Source organism: Salarias fasciatus, chromosome 19, assembly GCF_902148845.1.
Source record: "Salarias fasciatus chromosome 19, fSalaFa1.1, whole genome shotgun sequence".
Lineage (NCBI taxonomy): Eukaryota > Metazoa > Chordata > Actinopteri > Blenniiformes > Blenniidae > Salarias > Salarias fasciatus.
Window position 1 is genome coordinate 18,674,330 of NC_043763.1, and position 24,752 is coordinate 18,699,081.

At 40.0% G+C, this 24,752-nt stretch overlaps 1 protein-coding gene across 1 annotated transcript; it reads right to left on the bottom strand.

The window, feature by feature from the left end:
• Window positions 1-1,280: 1,280 nt before the first annotated feature.
• apoba (apolipoprotein Ba) lies at window positions 1,281-23,385 on the bottom strand. The gene is made up of 30 exons (XM_030117129.1): window positions 23,334-23,385; window positions 21,837-21,875; window positions 21,195-21,307; window positions 20,956-21,101; window positions 20,186-20,333; window positions 19,925-20,071; window positions 19,605-19,729; window positions 19,239-19,315; window positions 18,512-18,968; window positions 17,922-18,066; window positions 17,677-17,823; window positions 17,392-17,594; window positions 16,354-16,362; window positions 15,881-16,082; window positions 15,653-15,781; window positions 15,326-15,529; window positions 14,434-14,598; window positions 14,140-14,345; window positions 13,869-14,048; window positions 13,663-13,793; window positions 13,299-13,509; window positions 13,037-13,209; window positions 12,773-12,948; window positions 12,319-12,434; window positions 11,855-12,228; window positions 4,238-11,761; window positions 4,040-4,151; window positions 2,871-2,903; window positions 2,569-2,755; window positions 1,281-2,459 (listed from the first exon to the last, which is right to left on the bottom strand). The coding sequence occupies exons 1-30, from the start codon at window positions 23,383-23,385 to the stop codon at window positions 1,281-1,283; spliced, it is 13,110 nt and encodes a 4,369-aa protein (XP_029972989.1).
• Window positions 23,386-24,752: the final 1,367 nt, after the last annotated feature.

Consider the following 24,752-nt stretch of genomic DNA (forward strand, 5'->3'; position numbering starts at 1 on the left):
AGAGGGTAACTGAGTTGGCTATTGAGTTTTTATTAATGTGGTTCAATCACAGTTCAGACCATTTCTATCTTCATCAAGCAGACCTCCTCCTGACATGTTGCTCTGAAAGCGTTCCTGTTCACTTAGCTTTAGTGAGACTTCACCATGTTGTCGTTCTGCCATTAGTGTTCGTCTTGCATGAAAAACACTTGCAAAGTTTTCTATCCACTTATGAGTGGGACAACAATCCGAGAGAGGAACGTCATTGTATTTAGCAGCTCGTCTTAAAACAAAAAAGAAAAACAAAGAAAAAGTACTTTGTTATTTTAGGTCAAATACACATTGAAAAGACTCATCCATAAATTAATTAATAACATATAAGACGTTGTTTTAATTTGATACACTCAGAGACTTGTATCTTTGTAAATCACAGGCAATTCTTATCTTTTGATTTTTAATCCCTTAATGCAGTAACACTGCCACAATATTACTGCACTATTTAAAGGAAGACACACTCAAACTTAGCATACACGGAAACATAATTTAATTTGCATTTTTATTTTGTATTTTAAGTCAAAGATCATTCTGCATAGCAGCATATATTCTCATCATAGAGTGAAAAAATAATTATAGGTTGAAAAGTTGCAGCCAGAGCTATCAAACAAACCCAGAACCCAGAACATGACCAAGTTTTTTATGAACGTGGAGAAGGATGCTTGTTTTTTTTGTACATTGTTTCCTTTAGTTACTGAATTAAAATTCTTACAGATGATGCAGACATGAATAAGGCTTGAGATTTCGGTGAAATACTGGAAATTTGTGAAAAATAATCTTAACTTTTGTTGCATGACATGGAAGGAGTCCAAATTACTAACTATAATAGCACGAACCCAAGATACTGGAAGAAACACCCCAGTTTCCACTTAAAGGTTTTCTTCTGCTTTAAAGCTAGTATTCTATCCAGATGTGAAGACCTTGCTTTATTTATACTGACATACTGTATATTTCCATTACTGCAACATCACAATACCAAAAACTTGTGTTTAGCATTTTTTTAATGGAACACCATAAACAAAGAGGAAATTACATGGGAAACACTGAAAGGTAACAAATGTGTATCAACAGTTTTACAGGAATCTCACATGACAATAACACATGTATATCTATTAGTACTTAGAATAAAATATCTTTGAACCACATTTTATTGGCATAAAACAAAGTTCGATTTTTTTTTTCACAGACTTATCATTTCATTTCCATACAACCACAGAGAAGTCACTTTATCAAGTGATCCAAGTTCGTCACTGTCTGAAATGCGTTGGCCAATCGCTGAAAGACTTCCAAAAGAAGGGCAGAGGAACTTCAACGTCCACTTTTTTGTTGCTCACTCTGACGTACGGGGCTGTGCTCTGGGAGACCCTTCTTATCAGATCTCCAAGTTCGCCCAGTGTGTTATAGACAAACAACTGCAAATCAGTGATCAGATCTCTAATTCCGTTGTTCACTCGCTCCATAGTAAAATGACTGTAGGTGTCTTGAATCTGTAGTTTGATGAAATCTTTATACTCGGCTGCAAGGTTCTTTGCATCCTCTGTATGCTGTTTTGCAAACTGGCGAACGTCATCGTGAACAGCGTCAACTTGAGGGGACAATTTCCTGTTGACATCTTTTAGGTAAGCGAGAACATTTCCTGCATGTTTTTCAATGACTTGAAAAGCACCTGCTGTTATGCTTTCAACAAAATCGATCACTGCGATTAAAAAACGGTTGATCAGCTTCATGGCGGAGTTTCTGAAAGACTGCAGTTCTTCCACAACATCAACACCCTTAAATACAATGTCAGTTCCAGGTATAGTGAACTCGGTATGTTTGATGCGCTGATTAATATCAGAAACAACACTTCTAATATTGGTCATTGCTCTGTCGGTTGCTAGTGAAACCGAGCGACGGGCTTCTCCGACAATTTCATATAAAGACACCCTTTGTTCTCTCCATGGAATCGTTGTATCTTGTAAAAATTGTTTAACTGTGTCTAGCAGGTCCATCAAAATCATCTCAATATGTCTGTTGATTTGTCTAACCTTGCTATTTACAGTCTCCTGAATGTCCTCCGCGCTCATGGACATCAGGCTGTCCGACGCCTTCCTGTACAGATCTTTTCCCTGATCACCGAGGTTGGAGACTGCGTCCTGCACTGCGTCGAAGGACACGGGCGCCTCGTGGTAGGCCCTCTCTACGACGTTGGACAACGTGTTTTTCAGTTTCATGCTGCCACGGTTGAGATCAAAGCCGAAGTGGTAGGTGTGATACTTGTTGATGAACTTGAGCACAGCCTCCCTCATCTCAGGAGTTTTGTCCTTGGTGGCTTCAATCACATCGTGGAAGAACTCCCAGTTCCACGTCGTCTGAAACGTCAACTTGTCCGAGTTTCTCAGCGTCGCTTTGGCCGTGAGAACATCGATGTCCTTCTCAGGTGAAGACTGCAATGGAGGAATGAAAATGAGAATAAATACTTTAAGGGGAGCAAATGTGATTCATGCACAGCACGACTTTGAAAGTGATTGATCTTAAGGGCGAGGATTACATTACCAGATGGCGACTGAACAGTTTTCCATAAAGCTGCGAAGGGGATCTCTTCAGAAACTGAAATCCAAGAAAACCAGAGGACGGCGAAGACACGGATGCTGTGATGCTATCTTTGCGTGAAGCAAAGCGGAAGTTCCCATCAACAAATGTTGGACTTTTGACGTCGATATTGAGAGTATGCCGGGACTCCCTTTAAAGATAGAAAATATTTTGTGAAGCGTAATCTGTCCGACTGTGTTTGCAAACTGTCTCGGTCAGTCGGGAATCAAGATAAACATCATTGTTTGGTTTGCAAGAGGACTTACGCTGAATCGGCCTGCGAGGTTTGGCGCTTTGATCTGAAAGAAACAAAAAACACTTTTATGATTCAAACAATGTTAACAAGACTTTATGTGCAAGATAAGGACTAATCAGGTTTTATTCACCATCTCCAAGGAGAAATTTTACTTTTGAGGCAGGGCAACTAAAAAAGTAGCTGTGAGAGTTAACTATTTATTTGGAAAGTGCTCATATTTGATAATGTCAGTTTTTTTTTTTGTTTGTTTTTTTGTTTATTTGTTTTCATGTCTTGTGCATGAGATGATAGAGTGATTTTGAAAGACATAACCAATGCATCGAGTAAATCAAATTTGGACTCTAAACTATTCAGACTAGGCAAACAACACATTACACTGTGGAAAAGCTTAACTCAACAGATTATATAGGCACTATTGAACATATAATATAGAGAAAATCCACTCCATTCATATTGTTTTAACTGGTAAAATATGAGTGATTTTGGTAAGTTTTATACTTTTGTCCTATTTCATAAAACATGAGTTCCACAGAAAGGAGTTTGTCTAAGTCTGAAGTGAAGTGAAAAACAAGTCTAAAGACATGATTCACTAACAACCTAGGTTGAAACTCAAGTTTTTCATTGAGACCTGTGTAAAACTTTCAAAGAAAGCAGGAGCCTTGGCCAAAAACAGCTGGTTGAGAACCAGCAGGAGACCTAGTATGTCCATTTATAATGTTTCATACATAAGCAAGTAGTTAATAAAAAAATAAAAATAAATCAACACCTTTATCTGGCAACACATATGGATAGTATGTATACCTCACGCTCAGGCTCGGTCCCTATTATTGTTAACAATACCAGAGGATGAGGAACTGCTTGAGGAATAATTTGAAGGAAAAAAAAACAACAATAAATGCCCCCCAGCCACCATCCCCTCCCCAATAACTGTGTTGACCAGTCTCAGTACTGCCTGAACCCGCTGTCCCCTCACAGGGTACAGTCACAGGCTACTGAGTGTTCAGTGGAGCGAAGAGCTTACTGACTGATTCTACAACCGAAAACTTAGTACAGCCGTCAATGCAATACTATTTCCAAGGCCATCATCACACAAGTTACTATTGCTTTCCACTTTACTGGCATAGCACAATTTTTAAGTGTGTGGTGAATTCAGAACTTTTTAAGATTTAAGACCCTCACCTTAGGTTTTGTGCCAAAGCATGCTGCCAGTCGACATTCACATCATTGTGGATCAGGTTGCACTTCCCATTCAGATTCAGTACTCCATTTTCATATCCAGTGGTTGCAAGAGCTGTAAAAACAAAGGCAAAATATGAAATATACGTCAAGTCTTAGAAGTAGCAAGTCACACAAAAATGTGGTGTGTACCAGTCTTACCTGTGAGATCATATTCCAAGAAGATCAGGGTGGACGTGCAGACAGAATTCAGCGAAGTTACGAGATCAGAGTCCTTTTTCTCCACAGTAGCGCTTGTTGACACATTATAAATGGGGGAGGAAATCTTAAAAGTGGCACTGAGAGCTCCGAAGGCTGGTATGAACACACTTGAAGGCAAACTGAGGGTAACTTCCGGGATTTCAATGTTCTGCTGTGGAATCATGATGGTTGGAAGTTCAAAGTTGAAAATGGGGTTTGTGATTTGGTTTAGACTGAAGGTATACCCGCCAACTGTGACTTCATGTTGCGGTATCTTGAATTGAAGGAATGACATTTTGCCCTGTAGATATTCTGTGTCAATATCGTAACTGGGCACTGATAACGTTGGCAAGCCGGGCAGCAGGATTTCAAAGGCTTCGGTGGTGATCACTTTCGGGACGTTAAAATTCTTGGGATCAATCGTAAATGCTTCGACATGGAGACTGGTAAAAGGAATATCAAATGCTGGCACCGTAATTGGTGGGGGCAGAGTGAGACGTTCAGGTACATCAGGGTTTTCAAGTCGCATGTCAATGTTCCTTATTGAGTCTGGAACTGATTTTAACCAAGAGGGTATTGGAATGCTAACCTCAGGAACGCTAAAAGTGACGCCGTTTTCAAATAGCCTATACGGTATTGCAAACTCCTGACCGTCCATGCTCTTTGTGTACACAACACTCGACGAGAAATTAAGGAACTGCAAGTCGTCCATACTTGTGACCTGGTTGAACTTGAGCACATCCCAGAGATTCTTCTGATAAACAGGAAGCTTTACTGATTTCAAAAATGCTAGATGACCTTCCACGGATCCACTTAAGTCCACCCGAGCTTCAGATTCATCATTTGACATGAGGAAGTCGCAAGCATGGATAAAAGACGCCAGTTGTTCCTTACCGCTCCAGGAGAAAGACTGCTTCTCAGAGCCGACGACAAGGTTAATGTTCTGAATGAGCCCAACATTACCTAAGCTGCTGGCTTGGCTTGCATCAATGTTCAATCTAGTCTTGAGGGTTGTTAAAGGAACAAAATCAAGTTCTCCATTCACAGTGTGCTTTCCATTTGAGTCGAAAGATAAAAACTCCATGTTGTTACTGCTTGAGTAATCGAGGGTTCCAAATATACGACGCAAGGAAGCTTCAAGAGCCATGTTCTTATTCAAGTTGAACAGTAAGATATTGTTGTTTGAGCTCCGTTTTTGTCTCTCCTGCTTGTCGATGTTAGAGTTTAAGGTAGTCCTCATAGTTGAACGAAGGCCATTAACATTAATATAGAATTTAGCGATATTTTCAAGATCTCCCGCAAAATTAAGGCTGTCCATTAAAGTCATGTCTGTCTTTCCTTGTGTGAAAGTCTCCAATGACACATGAGATGAAAGAGTTTCTAGTTCCCAGTTCACATCAAGATTCCCTTTGCCTACTGACTCTATCAGGGGAATATTGAACATGTACTTTAATTTATTTTTAGACGAAAGACTAGACTTGGTCTTGGTACTTCCAGTAAGCTCTTCATTAATTTCCAGATTGAGGAATGGCAGATTGATTTTTGCAGTGTTTGCTACAGAAGCGTCCACGCTCCTTTTGTTCAGATTGATTGCACATTCATGATTTGTTTCCAAATTGTTGTGTACCAAGGACACAGTTGTGGCCAGTTTTAGTCCTCTCTTTCTTGTCAGACTTGTTGTGCCATCAATTTTGGAATTCAGAATATCAAACACAGATGTCGACAAACTACCGAACCGAGCAACGATGTCAGACTGGTTGTAAAGGCCTCCGTGAGCAGTCAAGGTAATCACAGTGGATTTGAAGGAGTAGTCAAAAGTGATGTTACCCATAGCAGGGATCACAACGTTGTTCTGGATGGCCGGTAGCCTGAAACTGGGCAGCTGTAAATCTCTTAAGGTTTCTGGAATATGGATGACAGGGAACTTCAAAGTTGGTAGTACAACTGTATAGGAGGGCACAGAGAATCCCAGCGCTGGAATTTTGAAGCTCGGTGTACTGACTGCCTTGGGGACAAAGTAGTTAAAAGCTGGCATTTCAGCCCTGAAAGAGGAAACCTCAATATTCAAAATTGGGATTTTGTATCCTGGGACTCTGAAAATTCTGGGAGGTATGCTGGAAGTTTCAATTTTGTGCTTGATATACTGGGATTTAGCTTGGTTGTAGGAATCTTCCAGAAGTGCAACTACTTTGTCTCTCCAGTCCTCAAACTGAGCCTGGATCATGTTGACATTGTCACTGAAAGCATTGTAGAACGGTTCCAGGTGCAATTCGAAGCTGTGCACATCAGGGTTCTTGGAGTACTCAAGCTTGAAGTTCATATCAAAGGACTGCTGAGGTGTGGAGAGCAAGTTTTTGAGGCCGGTATTTTCCCACAGAGAAAAGTCAATAACCTCAGGAATGGTGATTGCAAGATAAGGTATAGTAATCTCTGGGAGAGAGAGAGGGACGGTCAAAAAGCCCAAATTAGCCTCCCCATTTGCTGAAGCATGGAGAAAGATGTCCATGTCGTTGTTTTCCGCTTTGATGTTGTGACGGTACTTGTACTGATTGAATCGTGTTGAGGCCAACGAAAATGCAAACTGTTTATCAGCGTTGAGGATAAGGCCATAATCATGCTCGATATCCAACTTATGAGTGATTTTTATGGGGAAGAATATCTTTGAGTTTAATTTATTTTTAACATCTAGGACAATCTCAAACGGATGGGCCATGAATTCCAGTGAGTTGTACATAGAGCCCCCCAGATTTTTTGTGAATTCAGCATTATGAGAGGCCGTCAGTGCAACTTTCAAGTCCCCAATGTGAGCCTCTCCATTCAAAACCAGAACGCTCATCTTGACAGATGGAACTTCACTTTCACATCTGGCATCAACGGTGATGTGGCTTAAACTCACAGCTTCAGCTTTCAGCATTTTCTTCATTTTTATTTCCCCGGTGTCTGTTTCCTCTACAAAAGTTAACTTTGCAACACTGGAATCGATCTCAAACTCGACATTGCTTTTGTGTTTACCCTCATCAGCGTACTCTTGAATCGTCCACTTTCCATCAGCGGTCGTATCAGCAGTCATGGTAATCTTGCCTGGTTCAACTGTAGCTGCTAGGTTTTGCTTCATTGACGCCTGACTTGCAGTTTTAATTGATGGGATGATGAAGTTGTGATCGTAGGCTGTGTCCATGGTTGCACTGATTCCATCTGATAATGTTAGAGCCATATTATTAAACAAGTCTGCTGTGTACACTGGGGTTGTAGCTTTGGCAGTAGTCTTCGCAGAGGCCTCGGCAGAAGGTCCGGTAAGTGACAAGGATCCGTCATGATCAATAGAGAAGGCCATGTGTGTGGCTTTGACTGTCTCCTTGAATAACAGTTTTTTCATTCTGGGGGCTTCCAACTGAGCTGTGGCTTCAAATGTGTATTCCAGAGGCTCCAGGGAAGATTTAGCTTGTGACGTGAGGCTGGCGGTAAATTGTGGATTTTTCAGATTGGTCGTTGAGTTTTCAATTTTTCCTGCCGTCAACAGAGTATAGTGTGGGATGCTCAGGTTGAATTGTCCATGAAGTTTTCCAAAAACTGGGACACAAATGTCACTTGGAATTGCAGGAAATTTGACTTCAGGAATTTGAAGATTGACGATTTTAAATTCATCAAGGTTTAATTTAGGAATGTTGATAAAAGGTACTTTTATTTCTGAAAGGGTTATCTCCGGTAGTGTGAGATCAGGCAGATCGGACAGGTAAAGTACTTTTAGATCACCAAAGATGTCGTCAGGGTCAGGTGTCTGGATCTCAAAGTCTCGGATGTCTTCTATGATTGCAATCAACTTAGCTTTGATCTCCTCGAAGTCTATAGTAAAGGCAGGGATTGTGTATGTGTCGAGGATAGTGAATTCAGGGAGTGAAAATTTCGCTGGAATGGTGATATCCTGGAGTTTGTTCAGATTCAAGGCAAACGCTGGTACGACGAGGTCAGTGAGTGGAATGGTGAAGGAGGGAACCTCAATCTCAGCTTTTCTCAGCCTGCCCAGAACACCATCAACAGCTCGTTTCAGCCCATTATAGACGTCACTGTCCTGGACTGTGTCCCTTATCTTGTCCATCACATGATCAAACTGTTTAGAAATGTAGGCGATGATGTTGGTATAGGATTCACTCGCTCTTTGGAGGTACTTGTACATTTCATCTCGAATATCCATGTCAGAGATTCTCTGCCTTGCGTCCTCAAGCATATCCTGCAATTTTATTTTTAAGTCATTGTAAAATGTAGTGTCAATGACAGTTTTCAGTTTCCTTAATGCATCAGCCACCTTAGTGTTTTTGAGTTCTTCCAAGTATGAGAAAATGGAACTTTGAATTTCTCTGAAGAAGTCCCGAAGAGCCTCAATTTTCTGTACAATCTCATACGCCTTAATCTGGTCATTGACATATTGAATAAATTCAGCTAGTTTTCTATTTGTCTCATCAACAAAGTTATTGTAGTTAAACGTCTCCATTGCGTTAAGCGTAGATGAAATCCACTCATTAAGGTCGTCAATGCTTTTCCTGAAGTCAATTGATTTGAGCTGGTCTGTCACACCATACAGAAATTGCATGATATTGTTATAGAGAGTCTCATAATTGAAAGATTTCAAAGTGTCAGTCATTGACTTCACTGTCTCAGCAATTTTAAAGTCATTCACAAGTACGACGGCCTGATCCATGAATTGTTTCAACATATTGTCAAGATTGTATTTCAAAACTAAATCCTTAAGGTAAGAATAAACTGCAGTTAGCTTGTTGGGTATTTCATACTCATCAATCCAGTTAACGAGAACATCATTCATCGATTCCATAATGTTTGCTATTTCTGATGAAGGGATCATATTTCTTAGTTGTTCAACATACGCCACCCAATCAATTGACAGTAGATAATTTTTTATATTTTGTAAAGATTCATTAATATCAAAGTTTTCCATAGCTTCCTTTATATCAGATACTCTATTTTTCATCATTTTTAAAATTCCATATTTAGCATCGAGGTTTTGCAGGAAAGCAGCACTGGTTTCTCCGAGTTTCTGTAAATCAATCTGTCTAATAATGTCGTCAATAACATTGAGCATTTTGATGAATTTCTCCTTAATTTTATATCTATCATCCAAGTCCTGTAAATGATTCCCAATATTATAAAAAAAAGATGTAATCTTGTCTGCAAAGTGTCCGTCATTGATATAGGCTTCAAGGTTAAGGAAGAAGTCACGAAGTTTGGTGAAAGTGTCCTTCAGAACATATTCCAAGTTTTCGATCAGATTTTTTACTGCAAGCTCTAAGTCATCCATTGTTATTCCAAATTCATTGATCATGTAATCGAGTTTTGCTTTTACCTGATTCACTTTGTTTTCCAAGTCCATTGCTTGCATGAGGTCATTTGCTTGCCTTGGTAGCTGGTCCAACTTGACTCTAAAGTCGGCGATGAGCTGATTCACATCTAAATTGAGAAGGTACTCTTGTAGAGACTGTAAGGCTTGTACGAGTGTTGTCTTGAGCTGTTCAAAAGCAGCAGGGAAACTCTCAATGAAAGGGATCTCGATCATGTGACAGTCACTGTTCTTGTCGTATTTGAGGAAACCACTCATACTATATTCTTGCATTTCTGGAGTGGATTTGCCCGAAATCTCTGTCAATAATACTCCTGAAAACTCCAATCCAACCTTCTCTGGATTATTATACCCGCTAATATCTTGCTGGTAACTGTGGTCATTCAGTTTAGATTTTAAATTCCACTTCAAACGTTGGTCACTTGGAGATAAGAGACCTCCAAATTCGTAGTCGAGATTAGTGGAAGACTCTCCGCTTGAAAGCTGATGTGTGGCTGATACTTGGCTCTGATGTGCGTAAACGAGGATGGCCGGCTTAGCTTCAAGCACGAACGCGCTGCGCAGTTCTCCAGTGTGCTTTCCCTTGAGATGGATTTCTCCATCACTGTCCACAAAAGCTTCAAGTGTGAGGCTGAAAGGCAGTGCCATTGTGCGAATGGTGCCATTAAAGCGAAAAGGCTCTGAATTCATTCGCGCCTCGCAGTTTGTGGTTGAAGAAAGTCCGGCAAATTGCACTTCACAGTTGTGACTCAGCTGGGTGTCCTTTAAGTTTCCAGAAGTCTTGCTTTTCGCTGTACCAGCCATATTATCATATGTGAGTTCATAGGAGTGTCTCATGTTGTGATCGTCTCCATACGCCGCCCTCAAACTTCCACTGAGATCCACTTTGATTGGCTCCAGCTTCATATGGCCTTCGTTGTTCAAACTGACATCGTACAGCTTGAGGTCATTTGTCATATCAACTCCCATAACGAATGGCTTCACGTCAACCACGGCATCGTGTTTGTAGGAAACGTCTTTACCGAGGACGTTGTTGGTCTTGGAGCGTAAATTGAGTGTCCACAAAGTGACTGTTAGTTTGTGGCTGTTCTCAGTTTCCATCTGATTCAGTGTTCCCCTGTTGTTGCCTGTTAGGGTCAGACCTCTTCTGTTCAGTGCCATATTCAGGTTGTTTGTTGTGGTTCCATCATACATATGACCTTTAAGGTCACCATTAAAATAGGCTTCAGTTGGGGTGACTTTGCCCTCAATTTTCATCTCTCCTCTGCCCTCGTCAGCCATTGCTTTTGTAGTAGAGGACACTGATGCTCCATTGCCATCTATGGCACAATTGAAGATATTCTCAAATGTCACGGGACTGCACTGAATGCTGTTAGTTCCACTTGTGGTCAGGCCATTTTTCCCAACTTTAACAGAGGCTTTGTGCAATCCGCGACCAGCATCGAAGACGATGGTACCCTCAGAGTTTACTTCGAGTCCATTTGAGTCCAGGAGTCCAGTGATGAGAGAATAAACCCGGTTTGCATCATCATCTGCCTGTGACTCAATTCGAACCAGAGCCATTTTACTGGACGCGCCAAGCTCCACTTTGTTGTTCAGTGATTTACCCAAAGCTTTGGCAATGGCATTGCACTTTAGGGTCAGTTGTGCATCTTTATACTTGAGCTCTGCAACATGTTTGAGGATGTCTTTTTGGGCACTCGTTTTGGACACAATGTTCAACTCATCATTTGCATAAACACCTTGGATCATGTTGTCCACCTGGATGATTGGTGAATAAAACTGGAAGGTGGACTGGCCTCTTCCCTCACGGCCTAATGGACGGACATTGTAGCTGTTGGTGTAAGACGTATTTGCATAGAACGAGCCAATTTTAAATGACCCATCCACAGTCCCGTCTCCTGAGAGTTCATCTGAATCTGGAGCGGAAGTTGACTGAGCAGAATAGTAGACAGATGCTTGCAGGCCCAAGGGACTGGATGCTTCAAACTTGTAATTAGCTCTTGCATTCAATTTGTCTGTAACTTTTATCGTTTCCAAGACACTGAAGCTTGTGTCGATAAGGCAATGACTGAGGGAGTTATTCAGAAGATACTTGAGATTTTCATCAGGTCTTCCAGACATCATTCCAGTTCCTTGAAACAAAAGAAAGATACCACTCTTTAAGAAAAGCAAGATTTAGTTTAGAAATATGCAGAGATCTTTGAGAATTGTAAAATGGACTTTACCTTCAAGCTTGTATGACAGTAGGCATAAAGGAGATTGGGCCATCGCCTTGTATTGTGCCACGTAGCTTGGGACATCAACGGTGTTGTTGCCACCAGCGATTGACCCTTCCCAACTGTAGAAGTTGCTGTTGATCTTGGAGGATGCTTCGGCCAAGCCAAGGAGCGGAACGGTGAAATCCAGAGAAGGTGGTATGGTGAACGTTGGCAGCTGATAGCTGTTGGCTGGGATATACAGACCTATCTCTGGTAGATCTATGACAGGCACAGAAAGAGTGTTTGGGATGTTCAGCTCTTCTGACTTTTTGCCTCCAAATGGAAGAGGCAACGAGACGGCCATTTTTTCCTTGTTGAACTGGTATCGGAGCAAGCTGTCACTGTTGAGTTAAAGCAAACACATAAGACACAGTTTATGAACAATAATATTTTGAAGATGAATGAGTTTTTAAGGACTTCAGAACACCTACGATTGCAAAAACAGTTTTTCAGGCAAGGCTGGCAGAGTAAGATCTGAAGAGCTCCTCTTCAGATTAGCAAGATAGGGGAAGCTTGCTGTCAGTTTGTCCAGCCATATATTTCCTGCCTTCAGAGGGTCAAAAAGAGAAATTACATAGGAGGGTGTAGTAATAATGAAACTTGACTGCACACTTTATTGGATGTTTTTGTAAACACTCCCATAAGTCAGCCTTACTACAGTCTTTGGAAATCAGAATCGAATCTGCCAATTCATTTAATACTCAAACTATTTGTAGTTCGCTTCATTTGTTTCTAAGGAAGGTAAACATATTGCCAAAATAAACTAAAACAAAGTAGTTCAGGAGAGCGATAAACCAATAAACTTCAGAAGGAAATGTAGCCTAATGCATTCATTTTTTTTCTATTTATCATGAATGAAAATAAACAATGAAATGAAAAACCTACCTCTATTCCTTTGGTGACTATGTGTCGCAGTTTCATGTCAGTCTTTGCTACTTTCTGGTCCAGGATATTATCAATAAGCTGTTGGAGCTGCCTGTGGTGATTTTCCAGATTTGGGATCATTTTTTGTATCTCTGAATTGAAGTCCGATTTCATTTCCAGTTCAAGCTTGTCATCATCTGTAATGACAAAATCCAACATTTCATTTCAATCTATCTAATTAAACAATGTAATAACTCAGTTTTCGGTGTGGATGATTTGAGGTACCGTATCTCAGAGAAGCTTTTTGTTGGTAGGATGTTTCGGGGACTTGGACAACTGTTTCAATGTCCATGAACATATTGTCTTCCTTCCTCAGGTTTGCAGTGATGGATGCGTCAGTATTTAGTGAGGGAATGGCCATCTGGAGTTGCAGCATGGCATTTCTCATTTTGTCAAGTCTACATTTGAAAACAAACACATGTAGGTTGATAAAAAGTTCAAACATTTTGCAGAACATTTTGATCGGATAAATGACAGGGCCATGTACCTTGTGCGTCCAACAACAGTCATCTGTGGGATGTTTTTATTTGTGACGTCAATGGTGACACCTCGCATCTTCAAGCCGTTGCTGTCGCTGTCGGTCAAAGCCAGCTTGATGCCTGCTTCCACATCGTAGTCAGGAATGAGAACATCAGTGGACAGAATGTGTTTATTTCGATTGTACTTCAGGGCTACGGTGGCCTCTGTAGAGTCGTCTCCTAGAAATAGAACAAAAACTTTGTAGTGTTTTTTGTTTTCTTTTTTTTTAATTAAAAAAATCAGGTCATTTATAATACCAGCACATTGTATACTAATTCAGTAATTCACACACACTGATGAGAGTTCCCATGCCACACTCTTGATCATGATACCTTCTGCCTTCAGGGTTAGCTTCAGGGTTTCCACTTTGTGACGGCCCTTTTTACCCTCTCTGAGAGTTTCTTCAGTGATGGTGGCGGAATATTCAGAAACTTCCCCTGTGGGCCGAATCTCAACACCCAACCTGAGGATGTAACAAAGGTTTTATTCACTGGACTCATTTCCAGCACTTGAGGTATCAAATGATGATGACTCTTACTTGGTTTCTCCAGTCAGTGGGTAATAAGGGGCTTGGTCCGCTGAAGTAGCATTAGGATAGAGCATTACAGTGCACAAGTTCAGGCCGCTGATGAAGGGCTGGCACTCGACTGAGTCTACCTTGTCCTCCACAGACGGCACTTTTCTTGTTTGACCGGATGAGACTGAAAGCAGCTCATTGCTGTATTTCATATAGAGAAAGAAGCGTGGTGAGAGTAGCATGACATAACCACAGACAGACTTTTGCGTCACTTTGAGGTCCCGTCGCGTACCTGATGCTGAACAGCTGAGTGCTTGTTGTGGGGGCAGGAATGGACAGCTTCACTTGGTTCTTGTTTATGGCAATTTTTGCATTAAGAGAACTCTCATGGAACAAATTGGTGTGCATCTCAATCCCTGAGTCCACATAGTCTGGGACATGCACTCCCATTTCGGTGATGAACTCCAGCCCAACGGAAGGCATGAAGGACAATTCAGTCTTCTGTGAAGGATTTAAGAGCAGTTTGGATAAAGACAGCGCTTCATAGGACACATGCAAACTGTCACTCATACACACACTAATTTACCGGTAGGGAAGGATTCAGGCCTCCTTTAGCACCAGGTGCAAACACTCCTGCAAGTGAGTATTTCAGAGGGAAGCCAGAGGCGGTGGGTAGAGAGAAGGCATTCTCCATGAAGATGTAGTGACCAAAAACTTCATTTTCAGTGCTGGATGTTAACGCAGAAAAGGCCTTGAGAAAATAAAACAGGGTATTTTTTCAGTTGGATGACTTTCAAAACCTCAAGTAGTTGCCTCAAATAAAGTAAAAAAATATATGATCAGATAGAGTATGTATGCAATATGATGCTATAAGGCATTGGCACTTAATGAATTGCAGTTGTTTTATTTGGATAATTCAGAGGTTTTGATACTCACTTTAAAAGTTATCAAGCTAAACCCTCAGACTGCCCAAAACATTGGCTCAAGAGCAAGTTGCTACACTGATGACATTTCTTTCAACTTCAAAGAAAATTGTTTTTACCATTGGTTAGAAAATTGTGCTACAATAAATCTTCTTGCCATCTTGCAAATTGTTGTTAGAGCGGACCATAGACAGAACCCATGAGGAGCTCGAGCTAATAGCATGTTTTGAGCAGTCTGAAGCTTATGCTTTTTTAATCTGAAATTAATGTTTTTCTTGTTTTTTTTAAATCCTCTGTAAACTGTGGCCGAACAGCCAGAACTGTGACAAGATATAATGAAAAAAAAATGCAGAAAGTCATAATAGGTCACCTAATCAATGTTGATTTTATCATTCAGCTCAGTGTAATGTTGTGTATTAGACTTGCATAGGAGTTCCTGAGAGATAAGGGAATACTTGAGTATCCTAGTTTTACCAAGTGCATGGCAAAAATGTATCAGCCTTGTATGAAAATGCTTTTGTTGCTCAGTCATTGCTTCAGAAAACTGAGTCTGACCTTGTATGGTAGCACCCTCATGAAGACATGTTGGTACATGAGGAAAGTCTCGAGCATTTTCCTCATTTCTGCGCTCTTCATGTATCCTATCTCTTTTCCCAGAAGTCGGAGATAGGCGATGGCTTCAGGTGAAGATGAGGAACGCACATCATCCATGAGCTTCTGGAAAGCATTTGTGATGTCTCTCAAAAGATTCTGTGGAACCTGAAATTATATTATCAGTATATGTTTTAGTTTGTCATCATGCATAGACTATCAGGTGGATCATTGGTGCACCAACATTTTCTTTAAGAGGGATCATAAAAAAAAAAACACAAATAAACCTACCTGTCGCTTCATTCTGTTTTTCTGGGGGGAGACTCTGTTCATGATCTTGGAGATAGATTCACGGAAGAAACCTCGCTCTCCAAAAAGTGCATCGATTGTTTGTTTAAATCCATTACCCTCCATGCCCACCTTCAGAGAGATAATTTTTTAAAGTTTGAAACATTTTAGAAACATAATTGTAAAAGTGTTTTCTTTTTTAAAACTGTAAACAAGAATCTCATATCATACCTCAAAAACATCATAGTCATCATCAAATACTTTTAGGTTGCCTCCGAGCGTCATCTCCTTAGGAAAGGCGTCATTATCAAAGATAATGTTGGTCTGTACAGAGCCCAGAGGGGAGTCCAGTTTGTAGTTGCCTGACATTCTGCTTTGGATCTCATTTGGCGTCGGTATTTCTCTCAAGACCTGCTCAATGAACCCACCGACTCTGCAGAAAGAAGAGTAAAGAAACATTTCTAGTGAAGACAAAACATTTCCAGTCCATGTTAAAGAAGATGACAGCAAATGTTTGATATACACATTTTGAACAAAAGCTGCAAGTCTGCATGTGCATATTGTACATCTTTTTACTTTTTTCCTTGCTTAAATCCCTTTTGGGAATGAGAGTTTCTGTACACAGTGACAAACTGTAATACATTAGCTTCTTGGGGGCTAATTCTTGCAGCAATATATCTATACATCTATGCCTGAGGCATGACTTATGGGAGCTGGGCCTCGACCATGGCTCAAGGGAAATGTAGAAGGCAGCTCCTCCCATGATTTCAGAATAAGAGCAAACAAAATGGACATAGAGAGCATTCTGGACCAGTTCGCAGAGCACAAGGCTCGTCGTATGCCCTTCAAACAGTGGCGAGTAGGCCACATAGTACTTCATACTGGCATTGTGTTTGTGAACATGTGGTCTGCTGTGCAGGTTTTACTAAACCTTATAGCAACTGATACAGGTTCTGAGTGGAAATAGTTAAAGTGGGTGCATGAGTAAATGATGTGGTCGCTGTCCGTGGTGCTGAACTGCTTTGAATTAGTGTTTTTATTAGTGACCATGTAGCTGAATTTTTTTTGTTGTTCCTTTAGTTTGTTATAATTCATGTCCACTTGATGGACTTTAAAATGACTTGGTCGCTCTCCGTGGTGCTGAAATTGTAAACCTTGCTGTTGAGTGTTATTATTTGGGTTTAAAGGACCCCGTCATTTGCCCCGCCCCTGGCCAGGCTCTTATTTGTTCCAGTAGTGGTTCTTTTGTAACACTGTGTTAGCTACTACAATATATAGTTCAGTTTACTGAGATAAAATTGAAATTCATAACACAGTTATGACAGCAATGGTAATTTAGTTTGAAATTTTAATTGTCCTTATCCTGTTTTGTTATTTCAGTGTTCCTACATGCCTTTTGAGATATTTCACAAACTATTATTATTTGCTTTATTACCCAATTTCACAGTAGAAATGGAAACAAAACAATTATTTCTTTATTTTCTCATTATTGCTCATTATGGAATAGTAAATTATTCAACTGATGCCATAACTTTAGTCCAGCATCAACTGGGTTTTACTCAAACCCTCTGTAACCCTACAATCAATACAATTTAATAAAACAATCAATTGCCAAATTTTCCATTTTACTATCAGTCAAGCATGTGAATGTGCCAAAAATCAATTGTGAACATCAACATCTATTTCAGGGGTGAGGGACTTCATTTGAACAAGAGACATCAAAACACCAACTGATCACTTACTCGGGATTACTTGACGTACGGATGTTGTTGAGGTGGGAGAGCACAAAACTTTTGAGTTGCTCATCTTGTTCATTCTCAAAAACGATTGTCAAGTCTCTAACCAGTGCGATGTCTGGGTTCTTCATGAGAACCAGGTAAGCAGCGATACGTTTCTCAGCAGGGTTCTGGGTGTCCTGGTACACCTCCATGAGAACTTCTCTGATCTGCGACCAAAAAAATGCTGAAATTTATATGCTGGTTTGGAACGGCAAATTAATTCAGAAATATTAAGGTATTTAGTTCTACCTCATCATTCATGTCCATCCTCCTGAAGGCCTGTATGGCTGCTTTCTGAGTTAACAATGACATATCGTTTTTCTTTGCACACTGTGAGATAGAAGAAAGCAGGCTGGGGCTAACGTCTTGCATGGCGTGACCCATGACTCCAACAACCTAGAGATTTGGAGACAAAAATCACAGCAAACCCAGGTTAGACTTTCTGACACATTGCTAGACTCCAATCTGTGTGAAACATTTGATGATTGATGTACCTTCAGAACGAGGAAATACGTCTCCTCGGGGTCGACATAATACTCAGCATCTGTATCTCTGTTCTCTCCTGAGCAGTCATCTAAGAGTGTTTCCATAAACTTTGACACATCTGTGACCACTGGGGAGACTTCTGATTTGTGGAACCTGTTGACCCAGAAAAGGAGAAGGTTGTTTTTTTGTTTTTTTGTTTTTTTTTTTAAGAAAAGGTCATTGTTTCTATGGATAATGCACACAGAAATAGTTTCGAAGGTCTTCCCCTTAATCTCATATTGAGCCGTGTTTTGGAAGTGATGTCAAGAAAGCAAGTCAGAAGAGCATCTTACTGAAAAATACAAACACTGAAATCACCTGTGCCAATTGCATGAATGTTGAAATGAACGTAATATCTCTGAAGCTGGAGTTCAATAAATGTCGTAATACTTTTGACAAACAACTGAAAATAACAGGCACAAAAACATCTGTGTTCATAATGTAAGTTTTCCATAAATCTTTGTAACAGATAAAGGTTTTTTTTTTTAGGTGACCTGTCTCTGCAGCACCATGTGAAGTGAGCCTATTACTAGTTTCAAACATTCAAAAACAGACTTACTTCTCAACTATGTTGGCCAGGGCGTACATGATCGCTTTGCTCTGTTTGTACTGAGCCATGCTGAGCATGTCGCGGACACGCGCTTCATCAGGGTCAGCCTGCAGGCCCAGGCCGTAGACAAGCGCATCCACCTCCAGTGACACCCCATCGATGGTCCTGATGACCTGGAGGATGGCGCTGGTGCACTCTGGGGTTCCGCACTGGAACAGGGCCTGCCAGGTGAGCCAGCCCGACGTATCGAACATGTCAGCAACCGCTTGGCTCAGAGTCTCATTCCTCAGGACGCGCATGCTGGACACCAGCTTATGGAACAAGCTGGTCCTCCTCTGACCCTGGTCTGTAGTTGCCAAGCCTGCAAGCTCCTGGAAGGTGCTCAGAACAGCGTCTTTGGTCTGAACTGGAGCTTTTTCATCAGGGTCTTCAAAGTGGAGTGGCTTTCTCTGCTCCGGGTTGACATCTGTGCGCAAACATAATTGATAATGATGGAAATTAATATATACGAAAACTTAATTAAACTATATTTTCATGATTGAATGATAGAAGTTCTATATGATACTATAATATACTATATGATGACCATGCGTCACCCCATGCTTATATTAAAGGATATTGTTCTCTTTTATATGTAACACAAATTGGAAAAAAATAAAAACCTAAATTAGATGCACCTCCAGAACATCAATGGACTGAAACATTGCACAGCAGGCAGTTGAAGAAATAAGCTCACCAAACACTCGGTTGTTGATTCTTTTGGTGTTCTGTAAACTGAGCTTCTGAGTCACGATCGATGATATTCCACTGTCTCTGAACAGAAGCACAAAAGAGGCATCAAGCAAAACAGCTATTAATGTTCTAATTTAATTATCTAAATCACTCGCTGTCCTGGTTTTGAAGTTCAAAAGTGCATTCATTATGTTAAGTTACAGTAGGTGAATTAAACCAGTTTTTTCTTTTTCTCACTCCCTTTTGAACACAAATGTATAGATTTGTTTGTTGTTTTTTTTAATGAACCACCATATATCTGTTGATTGCTTCAAATAAATAATGCAATAGTTAATCTTAAACAACGATATGAACTTTGACATTGACTTACCCATTGGAGAAAGGCAAGTAGATGTGTTTTTCTGTGCACATCGCTGTGGCGATATGCTTTCCTTTTACGTCGAACACGTAGTTACAGTTCTGAGAGCTTGTGATCAGCTTAGACAAGGGGCTATGCTGCAAACAAAGACAGACATTTTGTGAAAACTTAATTTGAAAACTGTGTTTTTGGCTTGATGGAAATGCCAGCACAGCAAGTAGCTGCAAAAGTACCAGTGGTAATGGCAGTTGGAAAAAAAAAACAGGAAATAGTATGAAAGTAAACACACACATTAATATGGGACACAAATAAAACTGTAGAGAAACGCTCACCAGTTTTTGCAGCAGGGCCAGAGGGCTGTTGGGCAGCACCCTGCCATAAAACTGATCACATTTGGACAGATCTCTCGATAGTGTCACATCGAAGGGATCGACTATTTGCAATAAATAGGATGTTGAACACTGGCCATGCACTGTGCTCTGGGGACAAACAGAGACAGCAAAGTCCTGAGTTACCTCATGAATCTGAACTCTTTAGCAGAGAACATAAATCTCAAGAGGTCTCTTTCTTTACGTTGGGAAACAGATACTGACCATAAGTCTTTCCTGCTCCTCCTCCAAAATGGGCACAAGTAGAGCAGAAATGATTCCCCTCTTAATGTTGAGGATGTTGACCGGCTCGTCCGGCTCGGGGAAAAGCTTGACGCTGGTCATGTCCTCTACAGAGAACTTCAGAGGGTTCCTGAAGGTTTCAAAGCACGATGAAATTAATAAAATAAAATTTATGTTTTGTTTTTTTGTTTTTTTTAAATTAGTTAGTGCTTTGTGCAAACGTTTGTCTTTTCTTGTTTGTTTGTGCATACGTCTTCCAATTATGCTGCATTTGCTTGGTTCCTTGATTGTCTTTGTGTTTCCTCTGGATAAATTTTGAATGCAAAATCCATGGACCATGGAAGAACATGAACTATTTGTTTATTTATGGCTCGTTTGCTTGCTACAAAAAAAACAAAAAACAAAAACAAAAAAAAAAAAACACAATCTTGGATGTTTTTAGGGTTTATTTCCAACTGAGACAGCTGCTTCAACAGGAAAGAAGGCATTGTATCTGAAAAGCCACACAGTTTCACTTCACTGTAAACTTTCTTAAAGACATTTTGAACCTGCAGATTTCAGTGATAGTTTCTTTCTTGATTTTAGAAGCACTGTCATATTATTTTCTCACCATTTTCTTGCACATTTTTATGATTGAAAAGCCATTTTTTGCAACTTCAGCAATGGTTTTTAGGCCTCCCTATACTTACATATTTAAAGTCTCTTATTTGAGTGTGTCATGAGATAATGGGAGAAAACATGTGATCACTGACTTTTCCATGGCGGTCCTGAAGGCGTCTGAGCTGGGGGCCTCCCCGAAGGCCGGCTGGCCCTGGGGATCCATGTCAGACACCTCACTGAGAGAGCAGTCTGTGGTCTGCATGATGAAGCGACATGTTTGGGGGACTTCGATCTCGACCTGTAAACATGTGATGGCAGATACACAGTCAGGAAAAGATCCCAGAGTTAGGAGCATGTTGTTATGAATAAGTAGACAACGTCTGGTGAATACCTGACAAGAGACTTTTGGGCCATTTCTAAGGTTGGACGTGCCCACCACACCATTTTGACTCTCTGTTGTGTACCGGTACACATATTTCCTGAAGGCCTTGAATCTGGATGCCACTGCAATAAGAGAACATGGTCACATCGGTCTTGTGAACATCATTTGGTACGTTGCTTAATTATGGGGAGATAATCTGGATTTCAGCACTTCAAAGAAACTAAAAAAATCAACTTGTTGAAATGAAAGCTTTCCCTCTTGTTCACCATCACATTTCCACATCGTCACTTCGCAGCAGACTTTGGACACAGCAGCAGGTAAAAGATGTTTTTCAACAGTACGGACCATTGGCTATTGTCCGAAATCATAAACAGCAAAGAGCAAGAGTCCATGTGCCCTCAGCACTATCTTCAGAAAACAGGTCACATGTTAGAAACCCCCATTGATCCGTCAGCAGGTCAATGTGTCTGTTTGCAGCAGCGTTCCGCTTCCCTCCCCTCTCTGAATACACGAAAACTGGAAAATGACTTTTTCCACATGAAGAGCACATTATTAAGAAATAAAAATAGTACAAAATGGAAACGATGCAAACACGTGATGGTTACTTTTGAAGAAACAGACAGTAATAAGGAGTGTTGATGCGTAACTTACGCAGACATGTTGGAGTTTGGTCACTGTCAATACTGTCCTCTGGGGAAAAAAAAAGAAAACAGGGTCAGGTCGATGATTGATAGGGATGGAATCAATATATATGTATTGTTGAATATATATTTAAAAAATAATTATGCAGTGAAGATACTGAGTGTTTTTTTGTTTTTTTTTTGATATCTTGATTCATTTTTTCCGACTGTGTGACACTCTGATCTTATATGTGGTGTCCACAAACCGAACCATACAATAATGTCTACTTCTAAGATACATTAAGACAAATAATGTTCAACTTAATTGGTGCTATGCATTGATGGACTTCTTTTGCACATATAACATCTTCCTTCATGTCGGGTTGATGATCAGTAGGTCTGATGAAATGTTCGCCTGGTAAATGTCATCTGAGTGCAGCGGACAAAAAGTTGTGTGAGTCAGATGAGACTCAGGGATTCGGGATAAGGTTAAACTCGCCGTGGTAAACAACAAAACAGCACTGCTCACTGATAAAGCTTGTGTTACAAAATTTGCTCATCACAGTGCATCTATTTTGTGGAGAACAATAGCAATGTATTTAATATTGAGACAATATTAGAATATCGCATGTGCACAAAGACAAACCGTTTCAAAGATTAGGTGAGAGGATTTCTTTCGAGTGGAAGTAAATTTGCATCCCGCCACTGTTCTCTGTTTTTGTCTTTGTCTCCTGAATGGAGTTCCTTACTATCTCAATGGTTTGTTTTAACACATTCTGGATTTATGCTCTCTACTTTCCCCCTGTAAAGCAATCACAACACCTTTTTGCAAAACATTGTTTTATGGGCAAACTCTCAAACGAAGTCTTGTCTACAAACCAGCAAAAGCACAAAGACCTTTAGGGACGTACAGTATAACACGTGACTCACTGGATCACATTTTAATTGACACATGTCTATGAGTGTAAGATGTGGAAAGGGAAAACACTAAAATCAAGAATTCAACTGTATTTTTTAAGATTTTTTAAGATGCATCTTAAGCCCATCATATAGGTTCTTATGGATCAATACGGCAACTGCAAATTCTGTACTCTGCATGTTAGAATCAATGTTTCAGCCACATTTTACATGTAAAATGTACATGTTTAAATGTTTCACTGCATCATAACTGAATATGCATACTCGAATTAGGGATCCAAAACTAATTTGAACATACTTATACAAGTAGGTGACAATAAACCAGCATGCACAATGCAACACCCTGAATAACCACCAATATATTGGCCTTCGTGCAAAATAAGTGAATAAGTATAGAAAATATTACCGGTAATTCCAGGTGATGCATGCTGACACTCAACTGTATGATATTTTGCTGTTTGACACATCATGAGTGATAACTGCAACTTTTTTCACAAGACAGGATTTTTCACACCAAAGCTTCATCACTATGGACTATTTAGAAATAATGTCATTTACATTTAGTGCAGATTTGATCATAACATAGAATTAAAACTGCGTTTGTACTCACGAGCCAGGGTGTAGCTGCTCAGCAGCAGTAGCAGACAAAGTTTGTAACCCATTATGGGCCAAAAAAGAAAATAAAATGAAGAACGGTCTCCTCTGTGATCTCCAGTCCTGTCAAGCTGTACTAACAGAGAAACACCTCTCTTATCTTATATAAAGGCCCTGTTCTCCGCCGCTCTCTGTACCAGTGACATCACATCGAACAGCAAAGCCCGGGAGGTTATTTCAAAGTTCAAACTCTGACAAGAGCTGAGCGCTTTATATTGTTGTGCAAAAAGAATGAAGGTATCTCCTCTCAACATATATGACAATTAAACATAAAAATTAAATCAGTGAAATGCTGTTATCAGAATAAACAAACTTTGATGACTTTAGGCAGTCATTCTTAAAATTTTAAGATATTGATCAGAAACTGATGTGTTGTGTAATAAACACTCAGCAAAAATGCACACTGGAGCTGTCAAACTTTGAATAGAGTCCTCTTTGATCGAACAGAAACTTGCAAATCTACATTATTAGAATATCAATCGTTTAATATTTTGTTATTTTTTTTGTTGTGACAGTGATGTTCACATCCACTCGACAGTCATGAGATGTCCCGCTGTCATTAACTCAAATGCCAAGAGTTAAAGTCACACACCATAAGTCATGTTCGCTAAGACCTCAAAGTGCCACAATCAGTCGTAATCAAACCAAAATCAATACATATTCCACTTAATTTAATTCACGTCTTTGTTTCATCTTTGCATCTCCACCTCAGTTAACTTTTTTTTTTTTTTTTTTTGTTATTGCAGGTTCATATATACAACAGCATCAAAAAAATGTAAAAAATTAGGTGGAAGTCTTACATTTGTTTATTATATTTTTTTCCACTCACACATGTCAAGTATTTATTGGCTTTAACTTTAAAAGTGTTGTATTGCTTGTAGTTCTAAAAAAAGAACAGAAAAATGTTTTCTTTTTAAAAACAATTAATATACTGTAATCAACATCCCATAAATGTATCTGTTTCAAGTTCAGTGCAAAGTCAGAGAGAAGACTGCTGATGGATGGATGGATGGATGGATGGACGGGTGGATGGATTAATGGGGTTATTTGGTGGCAGCAGCAGAGAGAAGAAGCTACTTCAGGGCAATCACTTGTTTGTCTTGAGCAGCAGCACTGTGAGAACATTTCAGGCTGTACCACACTGCTTTGAACAGAACAATAATACCAGGGCGTGTCGGACGGCTGCGTTTCTTTTCTGTCCCTGTTTCACCCTGGTGGAGAGTCTTACCTGTTGCTGCCTCAGAATTTACTTTAAAGATTTTCTGTGAAGTTTGTTTCAATGATTAACTGTACAGTGTGTCGCAGTGTACTTTAATTTCTTGCCAACTACAGTAATATTTCCTGTCCATGTAGGTCACTGATATATGAAATAGGC